Source organism: Gossypium hirsutum, chromosome D11 (genome assembly GCF_007990345.1).
Source record: "Gossypium hirsutum isolate 1008001.06 chromosome D11, Gossypium_hirsutum_v2.1, whole genome shotgun sequence".
NCBI classification, from domain to species: Eukaryota; Viridiplantae; Streptophyta; class Magnoliopsida; order Malvales; family Malvaceae; genus Gossypium; species Gossypium hirsutum.
In genome coordinates, this window is record NC_053447.1 from 71230372 (window position 1) to 71249759 (window position 19388).

At 31.7% G+C, this 19388-nt stretch overlaps 1 protein-coding gene and 1 long non-coding RNA gene across 2 annotated transcripts; one reads left to right on the forward strand and one right to left on the reverse strand.

Annotated features, from left to right (window-relative positions):
• Window positions 1-12792: 12792 nt before the first annotated feature.
• LOC121223533 (uncharacterized) lies at window positions 12793-14630 on the forward strand. The gene is made up of 3 exons (XR_005920847.1): window positions 12793-13027; window positions 13808-14209; window positions 14423-14630. It is a non-coding gene; the product is annotated as an uncharacterized lncRNA (long non-coding RNA).
• Window positions 14631-16657: 2027 nt separating this feature from the next.
• On the reverse strand, window positions 16658-17832 carry LOC107934589 (MADS-box transcription factor PHERES 1). The gene has a single exon (XM_016867057.2). It carries the CDS (start codon window positions 17758-17760, stop codon window positions 16789-16791), a length of 972 nt encoding a protein of 323 aa, XP_016722546.1. The 5' UTR covers window positions 17761-17832; the 3' UTR covers window positions 16658-16788.
• Between the last annotated feature and the right edge of the window lie 1556 nt (window positions 17833-19388).

Genomic DNA, 19388 nt, shown 5'->3' on the forward strand with positions numbered 1-19388 from the left:
CTATAAATAAAAATTTATAAGCCTTTCATTTTAGATTTTGGTGGCTTGTTTCTTTTTTTTGTTAAAGATTCTTGTAAATGAAGATGGACCAAACTGTTGGGTGTCATTAGTTCCACATCTAAATGAGCCATTCATACCCTTCTCTTTATATTGTGCATATCAATTGTTCGATGAAATGCCTATTTGGGTGCTAAGTTTTATCAATGCTAAATTCTTTGATGGTTGGTTGATTTATTATTTATTATTTTAAGTTAATGTTTGTGCTTGATTAATTGGTTGTTTGATTATATTGAAATGCTTAATAAACTAGAATTGACGCCTATAGTGAAAAATCTAGATAAATGAGACCGAGAGGAGAGTTTATCATTTGATAGTTCGATAAAATTGTGCAAAATAGTGAGACCGAGAGGAGATCTATAGGCCTACGTGATACCGAGAGGAGAGCTTAGGAGGTATCTTTTAGTTTAAGATGAGACCAATAGGAGATTTCTAGCTAAGAGTCACAATCACTATAATTTATATGAGTTTATTACCTTAGCTAGCAATTCACGAATCAAACAACCATCATTTTATCATTTCCACTGTACAAAGCAATAGGGAAGAAAATTAGATTACTTAGTTTAATCGATACTTCAAATTTAATTTTATATATATTTTCTTTTAGAATTTGTACTAATAATTTCTGAGTCGGTTCGATTAGTAATTGCTTAATTTTTAATTAACTTGATAAACACATTTATGGACAGTCCTCTGGGTTCGATCCTTGGAATGCTCTAGTGTTCCATTGAGAGTACAAATATTACAATTGACACTGTCTGCTTACCGCACATTTAAACTATTTTATAATTTTTTTTTGTTTTTTTCTGCACACGTGCATGTGGTCACTACTCTTTCGCTTTGTTGATCCTTTCTTTGAGGTAGGTTTCCTAGTTTACCGTCTTCTTCGAACAATCTCACTTGGGCGTCTTGCTGTACTCATCGAGTATTTGTTGCACCTCGTCGTGTGACAACCATATCATCGGCTCACTTTCATCAGGTCTATAGATTACCTGATAAACATGACCACCATAATGAATGATCAACTCACTCGTTTTTTCATTATCCCTAACCTCCTTTTCTTGAGACTGGCTCTTCTAGCGTTATCATTCGATATCCCTGCAAGCGTGACCTTTTTTCTTCTCATTATTTTAGGATTCAGCAAAAACCCTAGTTTCAATAGAGGATATATGGAAGAAGATATTGTACGGTTTGCTTTTCAATGGAGTGGTCGATGTGTTGTTTAAATAGCGAAGGGAACGAAGGTTTTGGAGGGAATTTTGGGTTAATTTTTTAGAAAGATGCATGCACTTTACATATTAAGAAAGTCCAGTTGTCAAGATTTTTTTGAAATAAATGTGGGGATACGGTAGGTGAGATTATACAAAGCGCAACACGTCAGAGAATCCATGTCTTTTAAAATTTTATTTTGGCCTCCCAAAATTTTTGCAAATTCTAATTAATTTTTATTAAAAAATTAAAAGTTTAGCTGAAGCCTCTAAAATTATACTCATTAATTTTCTTAAAATATTTAATAAAATTTAATTTTTACTTTTTGGTCCTCCAAGAAAATTTTATGGTTTCATCCATGTATGTGACAAGCCATATTAGATCTTGATACTCATGGTAACTTTTTGGTTTGGAGAAAAATTCTTACTCAATCCATAATAATCTAGCTAGAGTCTGGATTAGTTAATCATAGTTAAGATCAAGTGAGATATTTCTCCAATATCACTTGAAGTGGCGGATTGTCTTTGGACCACTCATACATCTTTTAAGTACAAAAATAAGAAGACATGATCGAATTTATTGATATGTATCAATTTATATAGACAATATATCAAATACAAACTTGGTGGATCATTGTATTATAAATTGTTGAGAAATTAATCCAAAATCTTTTTATTTTGGTGCCAAAGTACAATTTTACCAAATGGTAGCTTTTAATTCTATCATTTATTAGGAGACTAAAAATCAAATTTTCCATTTGAGGGGGCCAAAGCCCTTGCCTACCCCACTAAATTTGCCCTTGCTTCCCAACCATATATCGTTCCCAACGGCACCAAATATATTGCTGCTTCCGATACTACTCACATGAGGCAACCCAATTTTAATTGCACCACCGCCAAAAGGATTAAAACCCAACAGTTCAACTTTTTTGTTGAACTTATATTATCCCATGAACTTCACCATTTTCGAACTTATCAACTCCTTTCCCTTGCTCCGTTTGTAGCATCAAATGGACCATTTCAACTTCTTTGTTCCTCCTTAGTTGCTTCTATAGCTGCTTGATCTACCGTAATTCGGTATGTGAAATTAGGCTCTCTAATACACTTGAGGTGCTTATTCTTAAGCAGTTTACATGTCTTTTATTTTTTTAGTTCTAAACATTAATAAAAGTTTTGTTTTAGTTTTTCCACCATTTTGAGACACAAATTAGTCAATCGTGCCATGCGGAACCGAACAATGTGATTGAGTTGTAGAGAGAGTCGATGATGGCCCGAAATTGAAGAAATCACCTCTAGGAAGGGGATACCGTGACAATGAGGCCATGGAAGTCATGATGCCCCGGACAATGCTGAAATGAAGAGAATTGAAGCCATATATAGTAAAATTACGATACCGAGACCCTCAAGACTCCCAATCTCAAGGCTATTGTAGGTATCGCGCTACCGTTTTCTGATGGGTGAAAAAATAGCATGGAAAATTTTAAATCCAACAAGCTTAAGTCTATTTTTCACTTTAGGGAAAAATGATCAATGTTAGGTTAAATGTTAGTAGGCTATAAATAAAAATTTATAAGCCTTTCATTTTAGATTTTGGTGGCTTGTTTCTTTTTTTTGTTAAAGAATCTTGTAAATGAAGATGGATCAAACAGTTGGGTGTCATTGGTTCCACATCTAAATGAGCAATTCATACCCTTCTCTTTATATTGTGCATATCAATTGTTCGATGAAATGCCTATTTGGGTGCTAAGTTTTATCAATGCTAATTCTTTGATGGTTGGTTGATTTATTATTTATTATTTTAAGTTAATGTTTGTGCTTGATTAATTGGTTGTTTGATTATATTGAAATGCTTAATAAACTAGAATTGACGCCTATAGTGAAAAATCTAGATAAATGAGACCGAGAGGAGAGTTTATCATTTGATAGTTCGATAAAATTGTGCAAAATAGTGAGACCGAGAGGAGATCTATAGGCCTACGTGATACCGAGAGGAGAGCTTAGGAGGTATCTTTTAGTTTAAGATGAGACCAATAGGAGATTTCTAGCTAAGAGTCACAATCACTATAATTTATATGAGTTTATTACCTTAGCTAGCAATTAACGAATCAAACAACCATCATTTTATGATTTACACTGTCCAAAGCAATAGGGAAGAAAATTAGATTAGTTAGTTTAATCGATACTTCAAATTTAGTTTTTCATATATTTTCTTTTAGAATTTGTACTAATAATTTCTGAGTCGGTTCGATTAGTAATTGCTTAATTTTTAATTAACTTGATAAACACATTTATAGACAGTCCTTTGGGTTCGATCCTTGGAATGCTCTAGTGTTCCATTGAGAGTACAAATATTACAATTGACACTGTCTGCTTATCGCACATTTAAACTATTTTATATTTTTTTTTGTTTTTTTCTGCACACGTGCATGTGGTCACTACTCTTTCGCTTTGTTGATCCTTTCTTTGAGGTAGGTTTCCTAGTTTACCGTCTTCTTCGAACAATCTCACTTGAGCGTCTTGCTGTACTCATCGAGTATTTGTTGCACCTCGTCGTGTGTTGACCATATCATCGGCTCACTTTCATCAGGTCTATAGATTACCTGATAAACATGACCACCATAATGAATGATCAACTCACTCGTTTTTTCATTATCCCTAACCTCCTTTTCTTGAGACTGGCTCTTCTAGCGTTATCATTCGATATCCCTGCAAGCGTGACCTTTTTTCTTCTCATTGTTTTAGGATTCAGCAAAAACCCTAGTTTCAATAGAGGATATATGGAAGAAGATATTGTACGGTTTGCTTTTCAATGGAGTGGTCGATGTGTTGTTTAAATAGCGATGGGAATGAAGGTTTTGGAGGGAATTTTTGGGTTAATTTTTTAGAAAGATGCATGCACTTTACATATTAAGAAAGTCCAGCTGTCAAGATTTTTTTGAAATAAATGTGGGGATACGGCAGGTGAGATTATACAAAGCGCAACACGTCAGAGAATCCATGTCTTTTAAAATTTTATTTTGGCCTCCCAAAATTTTGCAAATTCTAATTAATTTTTATTAAAAATTAAAAGTTTAGCTGAAGCCTCTAAAATTATACTCATTAATTTTCTTAAAATTTTTAATAAAATTTAATTTTTACTTTTTGGTCCTCCAAAAAAATTTTATGGTTTCATCCATGTATTTGACAAGCCATATTAGATCTTGATACTCATGGTAACTTTTTGGTTTGGAGAAAAATTCTTACTCAATCCATAATAATCTAGCTAGAGTCTGGATTAGTTAATCATAGTTAAGATCAAGTGAGATATTTCTCCAATATCACTTGAAGTGGCGGATTGTCTTTGGACCACTCATACATCTTTTAAGTTCAAAAATAAGAAGACATGATCGAATTTATTGATATGTATCAATTTATATAGACAATATATCAAATACAAACTTGGTGGATCATTGTATTATAAATTGTTGAGAAATTAATCCAAAATCTTTTTATTTGGGTGCCAAAGTACAATTTTACCAAATGGTAGCTTTTAATTCTATCATTTATTAGGAGACTAAAAATCAAATTTTCCATTTGAGGGGGCCAAAGCCCTTGCCTACCCCGCTAAATTTGCCCTTGCTTCCCAACCATATATCGTTCCCAACGGCACCAAATATATTGCTGCTTCCGATACTACTCACATGAGGCAACCCCATTTTAATTGCACCACCGCCAAAAGGATTAAAACCCAACAGTTCAACTTTTTTGTTGAACTTATATTATCCCATGAACTTCACCATTTTCGAACTTATCAACTCCTTTCCCTTGCTCCGTTTGTAGCATCAAATGGACCATTTCAACTTCTTTGTTCCTCCTTAGTTGCTTCTATAGCTGCTTGATCTACCGTAATTCGGTATGTGAAATTAGGCTCTCTAATACACTTGAGGTGCTTATTCTTAAGCAGTTTACATGTCTTTTATTTTTTTTAGTTCTAAACATTAATAAAAGTTTTGTTTTAGTTTTTCCACCATTTTGAGACACAAATTAGTCAATCGTGCCATGCGGAACCGAACAATGTGATTGAGTTGTAGAGAGAGTCGATGATGGCCCGAAATTGAAGAAATCACCTCTAGGAAGGGGATACCGTGACAATGAGGCCATGGAAGTCATGATGCCCCGGACAATGCTGAAATGAAGAGAATTGAAGCCATTTATAGTAAAATTACGATACCGAGACCCTCAAGACTCCCAATCTCAAGGCTATTGTAGGTATCGCGCTACCGTTTTCTGATGGGTGAAAAAATAGCATGGAAAATTTTAAATCCAACAATCTTAAGTCTATTTTTCACTTTAGGGAAAAATGATCAATGTTAGGTTAAATGTTAGTAGGCTATAAATAAAAATTTATAAGCCTTTCATTTTAGATTTTGGTGGCTTGTTTCTTTTTTTGTTAAAGAATCTTGTAAATGAAGATGGATCAAACTGTTGGGTGTCATTGGTTCCACATCTAAATGAGCAATTCATACCCTTCTCTTTATATTGTGCATATCAATTGTTCGATGAAATGCCTATTTGGGTGCTGAGTTTTATCAATGCTAAATTCTTTGATGGTTGGTTGATTTATTATTTATTATTTTAAGTTAATGTTTGTGCTTGATTAATTGGTTGTTTGATTATATTGAAATGCTTAATAAACTAGAATTGACGCCTATAGTGAAAAATCTAGATAAATGAGACCGAGAGGAGAGTTTATCATTTGATAGTTCGATAAAATTGTGCAAAATAGTGAGACCGAGAGGAGATCTATAGGCCTACGTGATACCGAGAGGAGAGCTTAGGAGGTATCTTTTAGTTTAAGATGAGACCAATAGGAGATTTCTAGCTAAGAGTCACAATCACTATAATTTATATGAGTTTATTACCTTAGCTAGCAATTAACGAATCAAACAACCATCATTTTATGATTTACACTGTCCAAAGCAATAGGGAAGAAAATTAGATTAGTTAGTTTAATCGATACTTCAAATTTAGTTTTTCATATATTTTCTTTTAGAATTTGTACTAATAATTTCTGAGTCGGTTCGATTAGTAATTGCTTAATTTTTAATTAACTTGATAAACACATTTATAGACAGTCCTTTGGGTTCGATCCTTGGAATGCTCTAGTGTTCCATTGAGAGTACAAATATTACAATTGACACTGTCTGCTTACCGCACATTTAAACTATTTTATATTTTTTTTGTTTTTTTTCTGCACACGTGCATGTGGTCACTACTCTTTCGCTTTGTTGATCCTTTCTTTGAGGTAGGTTTCCTAGTTTACCGTCTTCTTCGAACAATCTCACTTGAGCGTCTTGCTGTACTCATCGAGTATTTGTTGCACCTCGTCGTGTGATGACCATATCATCGGCTCACTTTCATCAGGTCTATAGATTACCTGATAAACATGACCACCATAATGAATGATCAACTCACTCGTTTTTTCATTATCCCTAACCTCCTTTTCTTGAGACTGGCTCTTCTAGCGTTATCATTCGATATCCCTGCAAGCGTGACCTTTTTTCTTCTCATTGTTTTAGGATTCAGCAAAAACCCTAGTTTCAATAGAGGATATATGGAAGAAGATATTGTACGGTTTGCTTTTCAATGGAGTGGTCGATGTGTTGTTTAAATAGCGAAGGGAATGAAGGTTTTGGAGGGAATTTTTGGGTTAATTTTTTAGAAAGATGCATGCACTTTACATATTAAGAAAGTCCAGTTGTCAAGATTTTTTTGAAATAAATGTGGGGATACGGTAGGTGAGATTATACAAAGCGCAACACGTCAGAGAATCCATGTCTTTTAAAATTTTATTTTGGCCTCCCAAAATTTTTGCAAATTCTAATTAATTTTTATTAAAAAATTAAAAGTTAAGCTGAAGCCTCTAAAATTATACTCATTAATTTTCTTAAAATTTTTAATAAAATTTAATTTTTACTTTTTGGTCCTCCAAAAAAATTTTATGGTTTCATCCATGTATTTGACAAGCCATATTAGATCTTGATACTCATGGTAACTTTTTGGTTTGGAGAAAAATTCTTACTCAATCCATAATAATCTAGCTAGAGTCTGGATTAGTTAATCATAGTTAAGATCAAGTGAGATATTTCTCCAATATCACTTGAAGTGGCGGATTGTCTTTGGACCACTCATACATCTTTTAAGTTCAAAAATAAGAAGACATGATCGAATTTATTGATATGTATCAATTTATATAGACAATATATCAAATACAAACTTGGTGGATCATTGTATTATAAATTGTTGAGAAATTAATCCAAAATCTTTTTATTTTGGGTGCCAAAGTACAATTTTACCAAATGGTAGCTTTTAATTCTATCATTTATTAGGAGACTAAAAATCAAATTTTCCATTTGAGGGGGCCAAAGCCCTTGCCTACCCCACTAAATTTTCCCTTGCTTCCCAACCATATATCGTCCCAACGGCACCAAATATATTGCTGCTTTCGATACTACTCACATGAGGCAACCCCATTTTAATTGCACCACGGCCAAAAGGCTTAAAACCCAACAGTTCAACTTTTCTGTTGAACTTATATTATCCCATGAACTTCACCATTTTCGAACTGATCAACTCCTTTCCCTTGCTCCGTTTGTAGCATCAAATGGACCATTTCAACTTCTTTGTTCCTCCTTAGTTGCTTCTATAGCTACTTGATCTACCGTAATTTGGTACGTCAAATTAGGCTCTCTAATACACTTGAGTTGCTTATTCTTAAGCAGTTTACATGTCTTTTATTTTTTTTAGTTCTAAACATTAATAAAAGTTTTGTTTTAGTTTTTACACAATTTTGAGACACAAATTAGTCAATCGTGCCATGCGGAACCGAATAATGTGATTGAGTTGTATAGAGAGTGGAGGATGGCCCGAAATTGAAGAAATAACCTCTAGGAAGGGGATACCGTGACAATGAGGCCATGAAAGTCATGATGCCCCGGACAATGTTGAAATGAAGAGAATTGAAACCATCTATAGTAAAATTACGATACCGAGACCTTCAAGACTCCTAATCTCAAGGCTATTGTGGGTATCGCGCTACCGTTTTCAGATGGGTGAAAAAATAGCAAGGAAAATTTTATATCCAACAAGCTTAAGTCTATTTTTCACTTTAGGGCAAAATGATCAATGTTAGGTTAAATGTTAGTAGGCTATAAATAAAAATTTATAAGCCTTTCATTTTAGATTTTGGTGGCTTGTTTCTTTTTTTTTTTGTTAAAGAATCTTGTAAATGAAGATGGATCAAACCTTTGGGTGTCATTGGTTCCACATCTAAATGAGAAATTCATACCCTTCTCTTTATATTGTGCATATCAATTGTTCGATGAAATGCCTATCTGGGTGCTAAGTATTATCAATGCTAAATTCTTTGATGGTTGGTTTGATTTATTATTTATTATTTTAAGTTAATGTTTGTGCTTGATTAATTGGTTGTTTGATTATATTGAAATGTTTAATAAACTAGAATTGACGCCTTTAGTGAAAAATCTAGATAAATGAGACCGAGAGGAGAGTTTATCATTAGATAGTTCGATAAAATTGTGCCAAATAATGAGACCGAAAGGAGATCTATATGCCTACGTGATACCGAGAGGAGAGCTTAGGAGGAATCTTTTAGTTTAAGATGAGACCAATAGGAGATTTCTAGCTAAGGGTCACAATCACTATAATTGATATAAGTTTATTACCTTAGCTAGCAATTCATGAATCAAACAACCATCATTTTATCATTTACATTGTCCAAAGCAATAGGGAAGAAAATTAGATTAGTTAGTTTAATCGATACTTCAAATTTAGTTTTTTATATATTTTCTTTTAGAATTTGTACTAATAATTTCTGAGTCGGTTCGATTAGTAATTGCTTAATTTTTAATTAACTTGATAAACACATTTATAGACAGTCCTTTGGGTTCGATCCTTGGAATGCTCTAGTGTTCCATTGAGAGTACAAATATTACAATTGACACTGTCTGCTTACCGCACATTAAAACTACTTTATAATTTTTTTTTTGTTTTTCTCTGCACACGTGCATGTGGTCACTACTCTTTCGCTTTGGTGATCCTTTCTTTGAGGTAGGTTTCCTAGTTTACCGTCTTCTTCGAACAATCTAACTTGGGCGTCTTCCTGTACTCGTCGAGTATTAGTTGCACCTTGTCGTGTGACGACCATATCATCGGCTCACTTTCATCAGGTCTATAGATTACCTTATAAACATGACCACCATAATGAATGATCAACTCACTCGTTTTTTCATTATCCCTAACCTCCTTTTCTTGAGACTGGCTCTTCTAGCATTATCATTCGATATCCCTGCAAGCGTGACCCTTTTTCTTCTCATTGTTTTACGATTCAGCAAAAACCCTAGTTTCAATAGAGGATATATGGAAGAGGATATTGTACAGTTTGCTTTTGAATGGAGTGGTCGATGTGTTGTTTAAATAGCAAAGGGAATGAAGGTTTTGGAGGGAGTTTTTAGGTTAATTTTTTAGAAAGATGCATGCACTTTACATATTAAGAAAGTACGGTTGTCAAGATTTTTTTGAAATAAATGTGGGGATACGGTAGGTGAGATTATACAAAGGGCAGCACGTAAGAGAATCCATGTCTTTTAAAATTTTATTTTGGCCTCCCAAAATTTTTGCAAATTCTAATTAATTTTTGTTTAACAATTAAAAGTTTAGTTGAAGCCTCTAAAATTATACTCATTAATTTTCTTAAAATTTTTAAAAATTTGATTCTGTAAAATTTAATTTTTACTTTTTGGTCCTCCAAGAAAATTTTATGGTTTCATCCATGTATGTGACAAGCCATATTAGATCTTGATACTCATGGTAACTTTTTGGTTTGGAGAAAAATTCTTACTCAATCCATAATAATCTAGCTAGAGTTTGGATTAGTTAAACATAGTTAAGATCAAGTGAGATATTTCTCCAATATCACTTGAAGTGGCGGATTGTCTTTGGATCACTCATACATTTTTTAAGTTCAACAATAAGAAGACATGATCGAATTTATTGATATGTATTAATTTATATAGACAATATATCAAATACAAACTTGGTGGATCATTGTATTATAAATTGTTGAGAAATTAATCCAAAATCTTTTCATTTTACATAGGGTAACTCGTAAGAGAATCCATGTAGTTTGAAATTTTATTTTGGCCTCCCAAAATTTTTGCAAATTCTAATTAACTTAAAAAAAATTAAAATTTTAGTTAAAGCCTCTAGAATTATACTCATTAATTTTCTTAAAATTTTTAAAATTTTGATTCTGCAAATTTTAATTTTTACTTTTTGGTCCTCCAAGAAAATTTTATGGTTTCATCCATGTATGTGACAAGCAATATTAGAACTTGATATTCATGGTAACTTTTTGGTCTGGAAAAAAATTCTTACTCAATCCACAATGATCTAGCTAGAGTCTTGATGAGTTAACCATAGTTAAGATCCAGTGAGATATGTCTCCAATATCACTTGAAGTGGTGGATTCTCTTTGGATCTCTCATTCAATTTTTTTTTTGTCAACAATAAGAAGCCATGATCTAATTTATTGATGTGTATGAATTTATATAGATAATACATCAAATACAAACTTGGTGGATCATTGTATTATAAGTTGTTGAGCAATTAACCCCATTCTTATATAAGTGAACAATTTAATTTTGAAGAAAAGAGTTGAAATTGATAAACTACAATACCCTTTAACATTGAAAAATACTAACCTGTCATTAGGGGAAATCCAATTTTTTAAGGGGATTGAAATTGTATTATAATTTTTTATGAGGTTAAAGTGTAATTTTATTTTGTATTCACTTATGATTTCATCGCTTTGAAAGGACTATATAGAAATCTTTTCATTTTGGGGGGCTAAAGTACAATTTCACTACAAATTTTCCATTTGTAACTTTTAATTCTATCATTTATTAAGGGACTACAAAACAAATTGTCCATTTGAGGGGGCCAAAGCACTTGCCTATGCCTCTAAATTCGCCCCTGCCTCCCATCTCTATATTGTTCCCAAAGGCACCAAATATATTGTTGCTTCCGATAGTACTCACATGAGGCAACTCCATTTCAATTGTGCCACCCCCGAAAGGCGTAAAACCCAACAATTGTTTTCCTATATTGGTGGTGGTGCCTCTTAGATCTCCATATAATGGCTCCCTCGCGTCAGATTTGCCACGAAGTTTACATCCTGGTAGCAACCCTAAGTTGTCTTGAGCCACAATATCACCACAAGTATGTTCATTATTGTTAACCATATTGGTAAACCATTGATCCAACATCAATGGCTTGTATCTGCTGCCAACTGTTTGAGTCGCCAGGTCTCCTTGAGGGAGTAAATGAAATAAATCGATACGTTTTTGTCTGTCTTGCATCTTCTCCTCCACGAACCATATTATCCCATGAAGTTCACCATTGTCTAACTCATCAACTCCTTTCCCTTGCTCAATTTGAAGCATCAAATGGCCCATTTCTAATTTTTTGTTCCTCTTCTATAACTTCCTTAGCTGCTTGATCTACTGTAATTCAGTACATCAAATTAGGCTTTCTATACACTTTAGGAGCTTATTCTTAAGCAGTTTACGTGTCTTTTTTTTTGTTGAGTTTTAGTTCTAAGCATTAATAAACATTTTTGTTTAGTTTTTATAGCATCTTGATATCCAAATTAGTATAAAAATAAATTCGCATTTTGACTCCCCAATTTTTTTTATTTTTAGTCCTCCAAGAAAATTTTGTGGTTTCACCCTTGTATGTGACAAGTCATATTAGATCTTGATGCTCATGGTAACTTTTTGGTTTGGAGAAACAATCTTTCTCAATCTGTAATGTTCTAGCTAGAGCCTTGATTAATTAATCATAGTTAAGATCAAGTAAGATATGTCTCCAATATCACTTGAAGTGGTGGATTCTCAGTGGATCACTCATTCTTTTCTTTTTTTTTTTGTTCAACAATAAGAAGGCATGATCTAATTTATTGATGTGTATGAATTTATATTGACAATACATCAGATACAAACTTGGTGGATCATTGTATTATAAGTTGTTGAGTAATTAATCCTATTGTTATATAAGTGAACAATTTAATTTTGATGAAAAGAGATGAAATTGATAAACTACGGTTGTAATACCCAAAAATATATAGGATTAATTGAAATAAATAATTAAAAGAATGGCCTAGACTCGATGGTTAAATAGTTAGTGTACTTCTTAAATGTCCTAAGTTTTATCCACTTTTCCCTCATTTCTTTTTTTTTATTTTCAGCAACCTTCTGCAGTGAAAACCGTATTAGACTATATATAATTTATAGTAAAATCTTAACAAGAAATGGGTAGTAGTCCAATGGTTAAGCATATACTTTTGATCCTTTGCATGCCTAAGATTAAGTTATGCCACTCCCTCTCAATTCCCTATTATTTTTAGCAACAGGGGTAAATTGCCAACCAACCCCTCAAGGTTTGAAAATCCTATGTATTTAGCCTTTTCCTAATCACAATTGAACTATAGTTTTCTTTTCCAAAATAAACTAAATTTTTTTCTCTTCTCTCCTATTTCTTCTCCCTTTTCTTTTTCATCTTTTTCTTTGCAAAATAATCTTTCCCCGTTGCTAAAATTTATTTTTGCTTCTGAATCAAAATCAATTCCCGATTTCTACTCATTTCTCAATTGGATTCGTACTCGTTATTAGAAACATCTTTTGATCGTTGCCAAGAATCGATAAGTACATCTCAATCTCGATGTTTGATCTTGAATATTTATAGAATTCGTATCTAACGATAATTTTATGAATGATTAAATGATCTTTCTTGATATATCATCAAATCTTTCAACAATCTAGGTTCATCTTGAAATCCATCATTAATTCTTGCATAAATGTCGCTTGAAGGACTCGATTTATGTACCTTGGATCAAATCTAAACGCAAGGAACATCATTCGGGTTCTCGGTGAAAGGTGTGTGTGTGTTTTTACAAGCAAATCAAGGCAAACCATGCCTTGGATTAGGGCCACATGGCCAGCCACATGGTTGTGCAGACCACACAACCCCTCACATGGCTATGTCCCCCTGAATCCATAGAATATTTCGATTCTCACACGGTTTAGAGCCCTCCACACGACCTGCCACACGACCGTGTCTCCTCTGTAACTTAATTTTGCATGTTCCACATGGCCACAGTCTGTTACACGGCTTGGCCACATGGCCATGTGCCCCCTATTTATAGTTTTGCGTAGAATTTTTGTAAACTATTCAATTTAGTCTCTACATGATCCTTGAACTATTTTTAGTATTTTATCTCTTTCAATGACGTCCCTAATATTATGAATAATGAGGAATCCATGACTTGATTGATTAGAAGATTATTACTATATGTGCATGATATGTGACTAGTACATGTCTGCTATGACTGGATTACTAATAAATTGTTACTGTTACTTGTATCACCAAATTATTGATTACATGAAAAACATGTTTACTGTACTGATAAATTGAATACATGACAGGCATGTCTATTACTATTGGTGATCTAATTACAAGGTGAACATGTCTACTGTTTTTGTACTGAATTGTTACCCGCATGTCATACTGCATTGCATAGGGTGGGACGCTTTGAAAGGAGGAATTACAGACAGTTTATCTACAAACACTGGTGGTATATCCACAAAATTTATTGGCAGCCTTGATCTACAAACCCGTTGCGTATTCACAAACACTGGCAGCGTATTAACTTGCAACATTGGTGGCTCGTCTACAATATTTATTGATAGCTTTCATCTGCAAACCTGTTGTGAATTCACAACTACTGGCAGCATATTAACCTACAACACTTGTGGTTCATCCACAAACTCGAGTGTCCGGGATATAAGAGTTCTAGGAAAACTCTTACTATGGAATGTAGTAGTGGGGTAGGAACTTTTCTTTATTGTTAAACTGAAATTGCATTACAATGGCACTCATAAGCATGCTTGAATGAATTGTCAATTACTACCATACTATATGATTATTTTGAACTGAATGTTGTTATTATATACTTGGTTTATTAATTTGCACTGATTTTCTTGTGATGGAACTCACACTGAGTGTCATGGCTCACTCCCCTTTAATTTCCATCCTTATAGGTAACCCACCAGGTTAGGACACGGACATGGCATCCGGAAGGTCTCGACTCAGTTTTTACTTATAAAATTATTTTAGGCTCATTATTTGATTTATTTATATTATTTAAATATTGTATTATTTTATTTTGAACTATGGCATGAGACTTAGGGTTTTAGTTTTGTTTTTATATTGCATGACATGTAATTTCAATTTTAGGATGTCTAAATATGATTATTAAGTAGTTATGCATGAACCCTGATATTTATCAAAAACATACGTCACTTTCCTACTTCTAAACTATAATTAAAAATTTGAGTAATAAACAAATCAGTAAATACCTAGGTTTTCTTCTAAAATAATCAAATGCTTTAGCATGAATGTTTTCAAAACTCCAACAGTTTACCAGGCCATTTCGATGGCTAATGTAATTTTTCAAATTTAGGTCTAATGTCTAGGTCGGGTTGGACAGGTTACAATGATAACATTGAAAAATACTAACTTGTCATCAGGGGGAAATCCAATTTTTTATGGGGTCGGATTTGAGTTATAATTTTTTTGTGAGGTTAAAGTGTAATTTTATCTTGTATTCACTTATGATTTCATCACTTTTGAAAGGACTATATAGAATTTTTTTATTTTGGAGGGTCAAAGTACAATTTTACCACATTATAACTTTTAATTCTATCATTTATTAGGGGATTAAAAAAACAAATTTTCCATTTCAAGGGCCAAAGCCCTTGCTTGCGCCCTCTAAATTCGCCGTGCTTGTAATATTTTAAAATGACATAAATTTTTAAAAAAAATTAAAATTTAACAATTTTTTAAATATAATAAGAATTGCTCACTCTTTGTTTGAAGTCATTTTAAAATATGGTAAGCCGACATTTTGTAACATTTAAACTTACTGCGGCTTACAATTTTACCTATTTGCTTTTCAACATTAAATGTAAAAAGGATTAAATTGTTGACTTTTATATTGTAAGAACTAATTTACTCCTAAACTTATAATAAAGGGACCCATCAAGAAATTTAACCCAGAAATTGAACACTATTTGATTTTTATAACATATATATAAAGGCAACTGACGAATAACCTTCTTTATTCATTATATTCTCGAATTTTTCATTTAAATATTTTTATTTTTTTATAAGTTTTATCATTCTTATAAATAAGATTTTTAATTTCACTAAAATATTTGGTTAAATAAATTTATTTTATAAAAATTATCATATTTAAAAAATAATTCTATTCAATTAAAATACTTTTATTAAATGCATTTATATACATATAAATTAATTAATTTTTATATTGAATTAATTTATATCTAATTTATTATGTTTAAATTAACCAAAAAATTAAAAAATGATATTACTTTGGTTTTAAATAAATATTAATTATTTATAAAAATGGGAAACTTTATATTTCATATATATATAAGTTTATAAATAATATATTTATATAATCTAATCTAATATATTATAATTATATTTTGAACTGTTATAGTCAATTTATTCACTATTATGAAAAGAAAAAAATTGAAGAGTGAAGAGATTAATTTATTATATATCAATTTTTTTTATAGTTTGAACAAATATTTTAATAATGATTTGGAAATTTTTTATTAACACTATATTTGAATAATAAAAATAATTGATATATGTTATTTATTTCTTATTTTGAATAATATTTCTTTGTATTAATTATATGAAGAGAGGGATCTACTTATACGGGTGCAAAATTCGAGTAGTATCACATACTTCCATAACATTTTCTACAATTAATATTTTACCAATCCAATTGTCATATTTTATATTCTATTTAGATAGATGAAACATGTTAATTTTGAGTAAATAAAAAAGGTTTAACTAAAAATATTTCAAGCGTTAACTATATTAATAAAGACAATATTTCATATCGATATGATAGAGATATCATATCAGTTTTGAAATTTATATGCATGGAAAATACATCTATATTGATAAATTTAACAATCAATTTGTTAAATTATCAAAAGTAAAAAAGATTACGGAAGTGTGTAAAACTACTTGAGTTTTACACCAGCGTAAGTGAATTCCTCCCTATTATACGAAGTAAAACTATATTATACATTGGATGTGGTAAACAATACTTCAATTATGATTTGAAAGTTCTATTATTCTAATATTTGAATTTTTAAATAATTATGTTTGATAATTCAATTATAGTAATTATAGTAATTAAAAACATGTTATTTAAAAAATAATTAAAAAACATATTATTTAAAAACTAATTTAAAAAAATTAAACGCATACGCAACAAACGTCACTTTAGAAACTGGTGTTTACGAATAGGACAACTTATTGTGGATATACTTGAAGAAAAGTTTAAAAGCAAAGAAATTGACTATCATGCAGAAAAGTTGTTGGGCCACGATTGTCCATCAAATTGCAGGTCGATACCATTGCTAGTGCCGCCACAGTTTTCTCCGCCGTCACCTCCAAGTGGCCAAGCCACCCCTTGCTCACTCACATTGTAACTACTCCCTATGCATTCGAAAGGGTGTCCTCCCATCCCTATATCGTTCCCAAAGGCACCAAATATATTGTTGCTTCCGATAGTACTCCCATGAGGCAACCCCATTTCAGTTGCACCATCACCGTAAGGCCTAAAACCTAGCAGTTGCTGCCCCATGTCGGTGGTGGTTCCTCTTAAATCTCCATATAAAGGCACCCCCACGTCAGAGTTGCCACCAAGTTTATGTCCTGGCAGCAGCCCTAGGTGGTCTTGAGCCACAATATCACCAAATGTATGTTCATTGTTGTTAACCATATTGGTAAACCGTTGATTCATCATCAATGGCTTGTGTCCACCACCAACTGTTTGAGCCGTCAGGTCTCCATGAGGAAGTTGATGAAAGAACTCGATACGTTTCTGTATCTCATCCATCTTCTCCTCCACCAACCTTATTAGCCCATGAAGTTCACCATTGTTGAACTCACCAATCCCTTTCCCTTGCTCAATTTGATGCATCAAATGGCCCATTTCAACTTCATTGTTCTTCCTTTGTAGCTTCCCTAGCTGCTCTTTGGCTTTGGTGATCCTTTCTTTGAGGTAGGTTTCCTGGTTTACCATCTTCTTCAACCGATCTAACTCGGACGTCTTCCAGTACTCTTCGAGTTGTAATTGCACCTCGGCGTGTGACGGCCACACCATCGGCTCACTTTCATTAGGGCTATAGATTATAAGACAAGCTCTAATACCACAAAGAGTGGTCAACTCATTCATCTTTTTCATTAACCCTAACCTCCTTTTCTCGAGACTAACTTTTCTAGCACTATCATTTGATATCCATGCAAGTGTAACCTTTTTTCTTGTCATTGTTTTAGGATTCGGCGAAAATCCTAATTTCAATGAAGAAGGATATATGAGAAGATAATTTTATGGTTTAATTTTGAATAGAGAGGCCGATGCGTTGTTTAAATAGCAAAGGAATGAAGGTTTTTGAGGGAATTTTTAGGTTAATTTTTTAGGAAGATGCATGCATTTTACATATTAAGAAAGTGCGCTTTTCAAGATTTTTTTGAAATAAATGAGAGGATTATTGTCGGTGAGATTTTACAACGGGTGAAACCTAAGAGAATCCGTGCCTTTCAAAATTTTATTTAGCCCTCCAAAATTTTTTTGCAAATTCTAATTATTTTTTTAAAAAAATTGAAAATTTTAATTAAACACTCTAAAATTATACTCATTAATTTTCTTAAAATCTTTAAAATTTTAATTAGATCCTTAAAAATTTTTAAAAATTTAATTAGACCCCTAAAAACTTAATGCCAAGTTTCACCACTATCATGGTAAAAAAAAATTACTATGCTTGAAAGGCTTAGATAAACATGTAAATCATGTTTAATAGATTAAAAAATTAAGTCCCAAAATATGTTTAGCATATTACTTAAAAATTAAGTAAAATATAACATTAAATTGCTTGATAAATGTAAATTTTAAAATATAAAAAAAATGATTATTATTGAACATCTAATTCAATTATGAAAGTATGAAAAAGTTTTTAAGTTGATACAATGCTTAGAACTACGCATAACTCATAACTCATCCCAACCCTTAAATAGGAGGATAAACGCATTTCAGCATGCTCGAATCTATGTCATTCTACACTGACAACAATGACAATGCCAACATAGTTAAGATGCAATTGACTAAAATATAAAAAAAATATTTTACATCTTTATTCTTATTTTTAAAGAAAATCAAGACTTAAACGTAAAGTATATTAAGGATAATATAATATTAAAAGAAATAAAATAAAGTAGAATAAATTGATTACTTATTATATTGCATTTTTTTATAAAAAAAATTATCAAGTAGTTTTTGTTATGAATTATGATGAAATATATTTAAAATTTAAATATTTTTATTCAAATATTTAATATTAAAATTTTTAAAAAAAAGTATTCATATATATCCAATTACCGCTAAAAACGGAAACTACTCAAATCGCGAATACTTACCAAACGAATCAACCATATATATTCTTATCCATAAGAGGAGTCATGCCTTCCAAAAATTTTATTTAGCACTCCCAAATTCTTTGAAAATTTTAATTAAACCCTCTAAATTTTTTGAAATTCTCATTTATTTTTTCAAAAATTTGAAATTTTAATTAGACTTTGAAATTTTTAATTATATCCCTCAAAATTTAATGCTATGTTCTGCCAGTGGAATGGTAAAATATTACTATGTTTGAAAGGCTTAGATAAACATGTCAATCTTTTTGATAAATTGAAAAAAAATGAAAGATTAAGTCATAAAATCTATTTGATATATTACTTAAAATTAATTATAATATATAATTAAATTATTTGATAAATATAAATATTAAATTATAGAAATATATGCTTATGAATCTAAAGTGTAGATTATAGGTTAGATGTTCATCTTCGTTAGAAATAATTTAGATTTGAATCATCGGTGTATCAACGTGTATATATATA

What these genes read in the sequence shown, in the direction of transcription:
- LOC107934589 (XM_016867057.2), bottom strand. Translation starts at nt 17,760, where the DNA reads ATGACAAGAAAAAAGGTTACACTTGCATGGATATCAAATGATAGTGCT.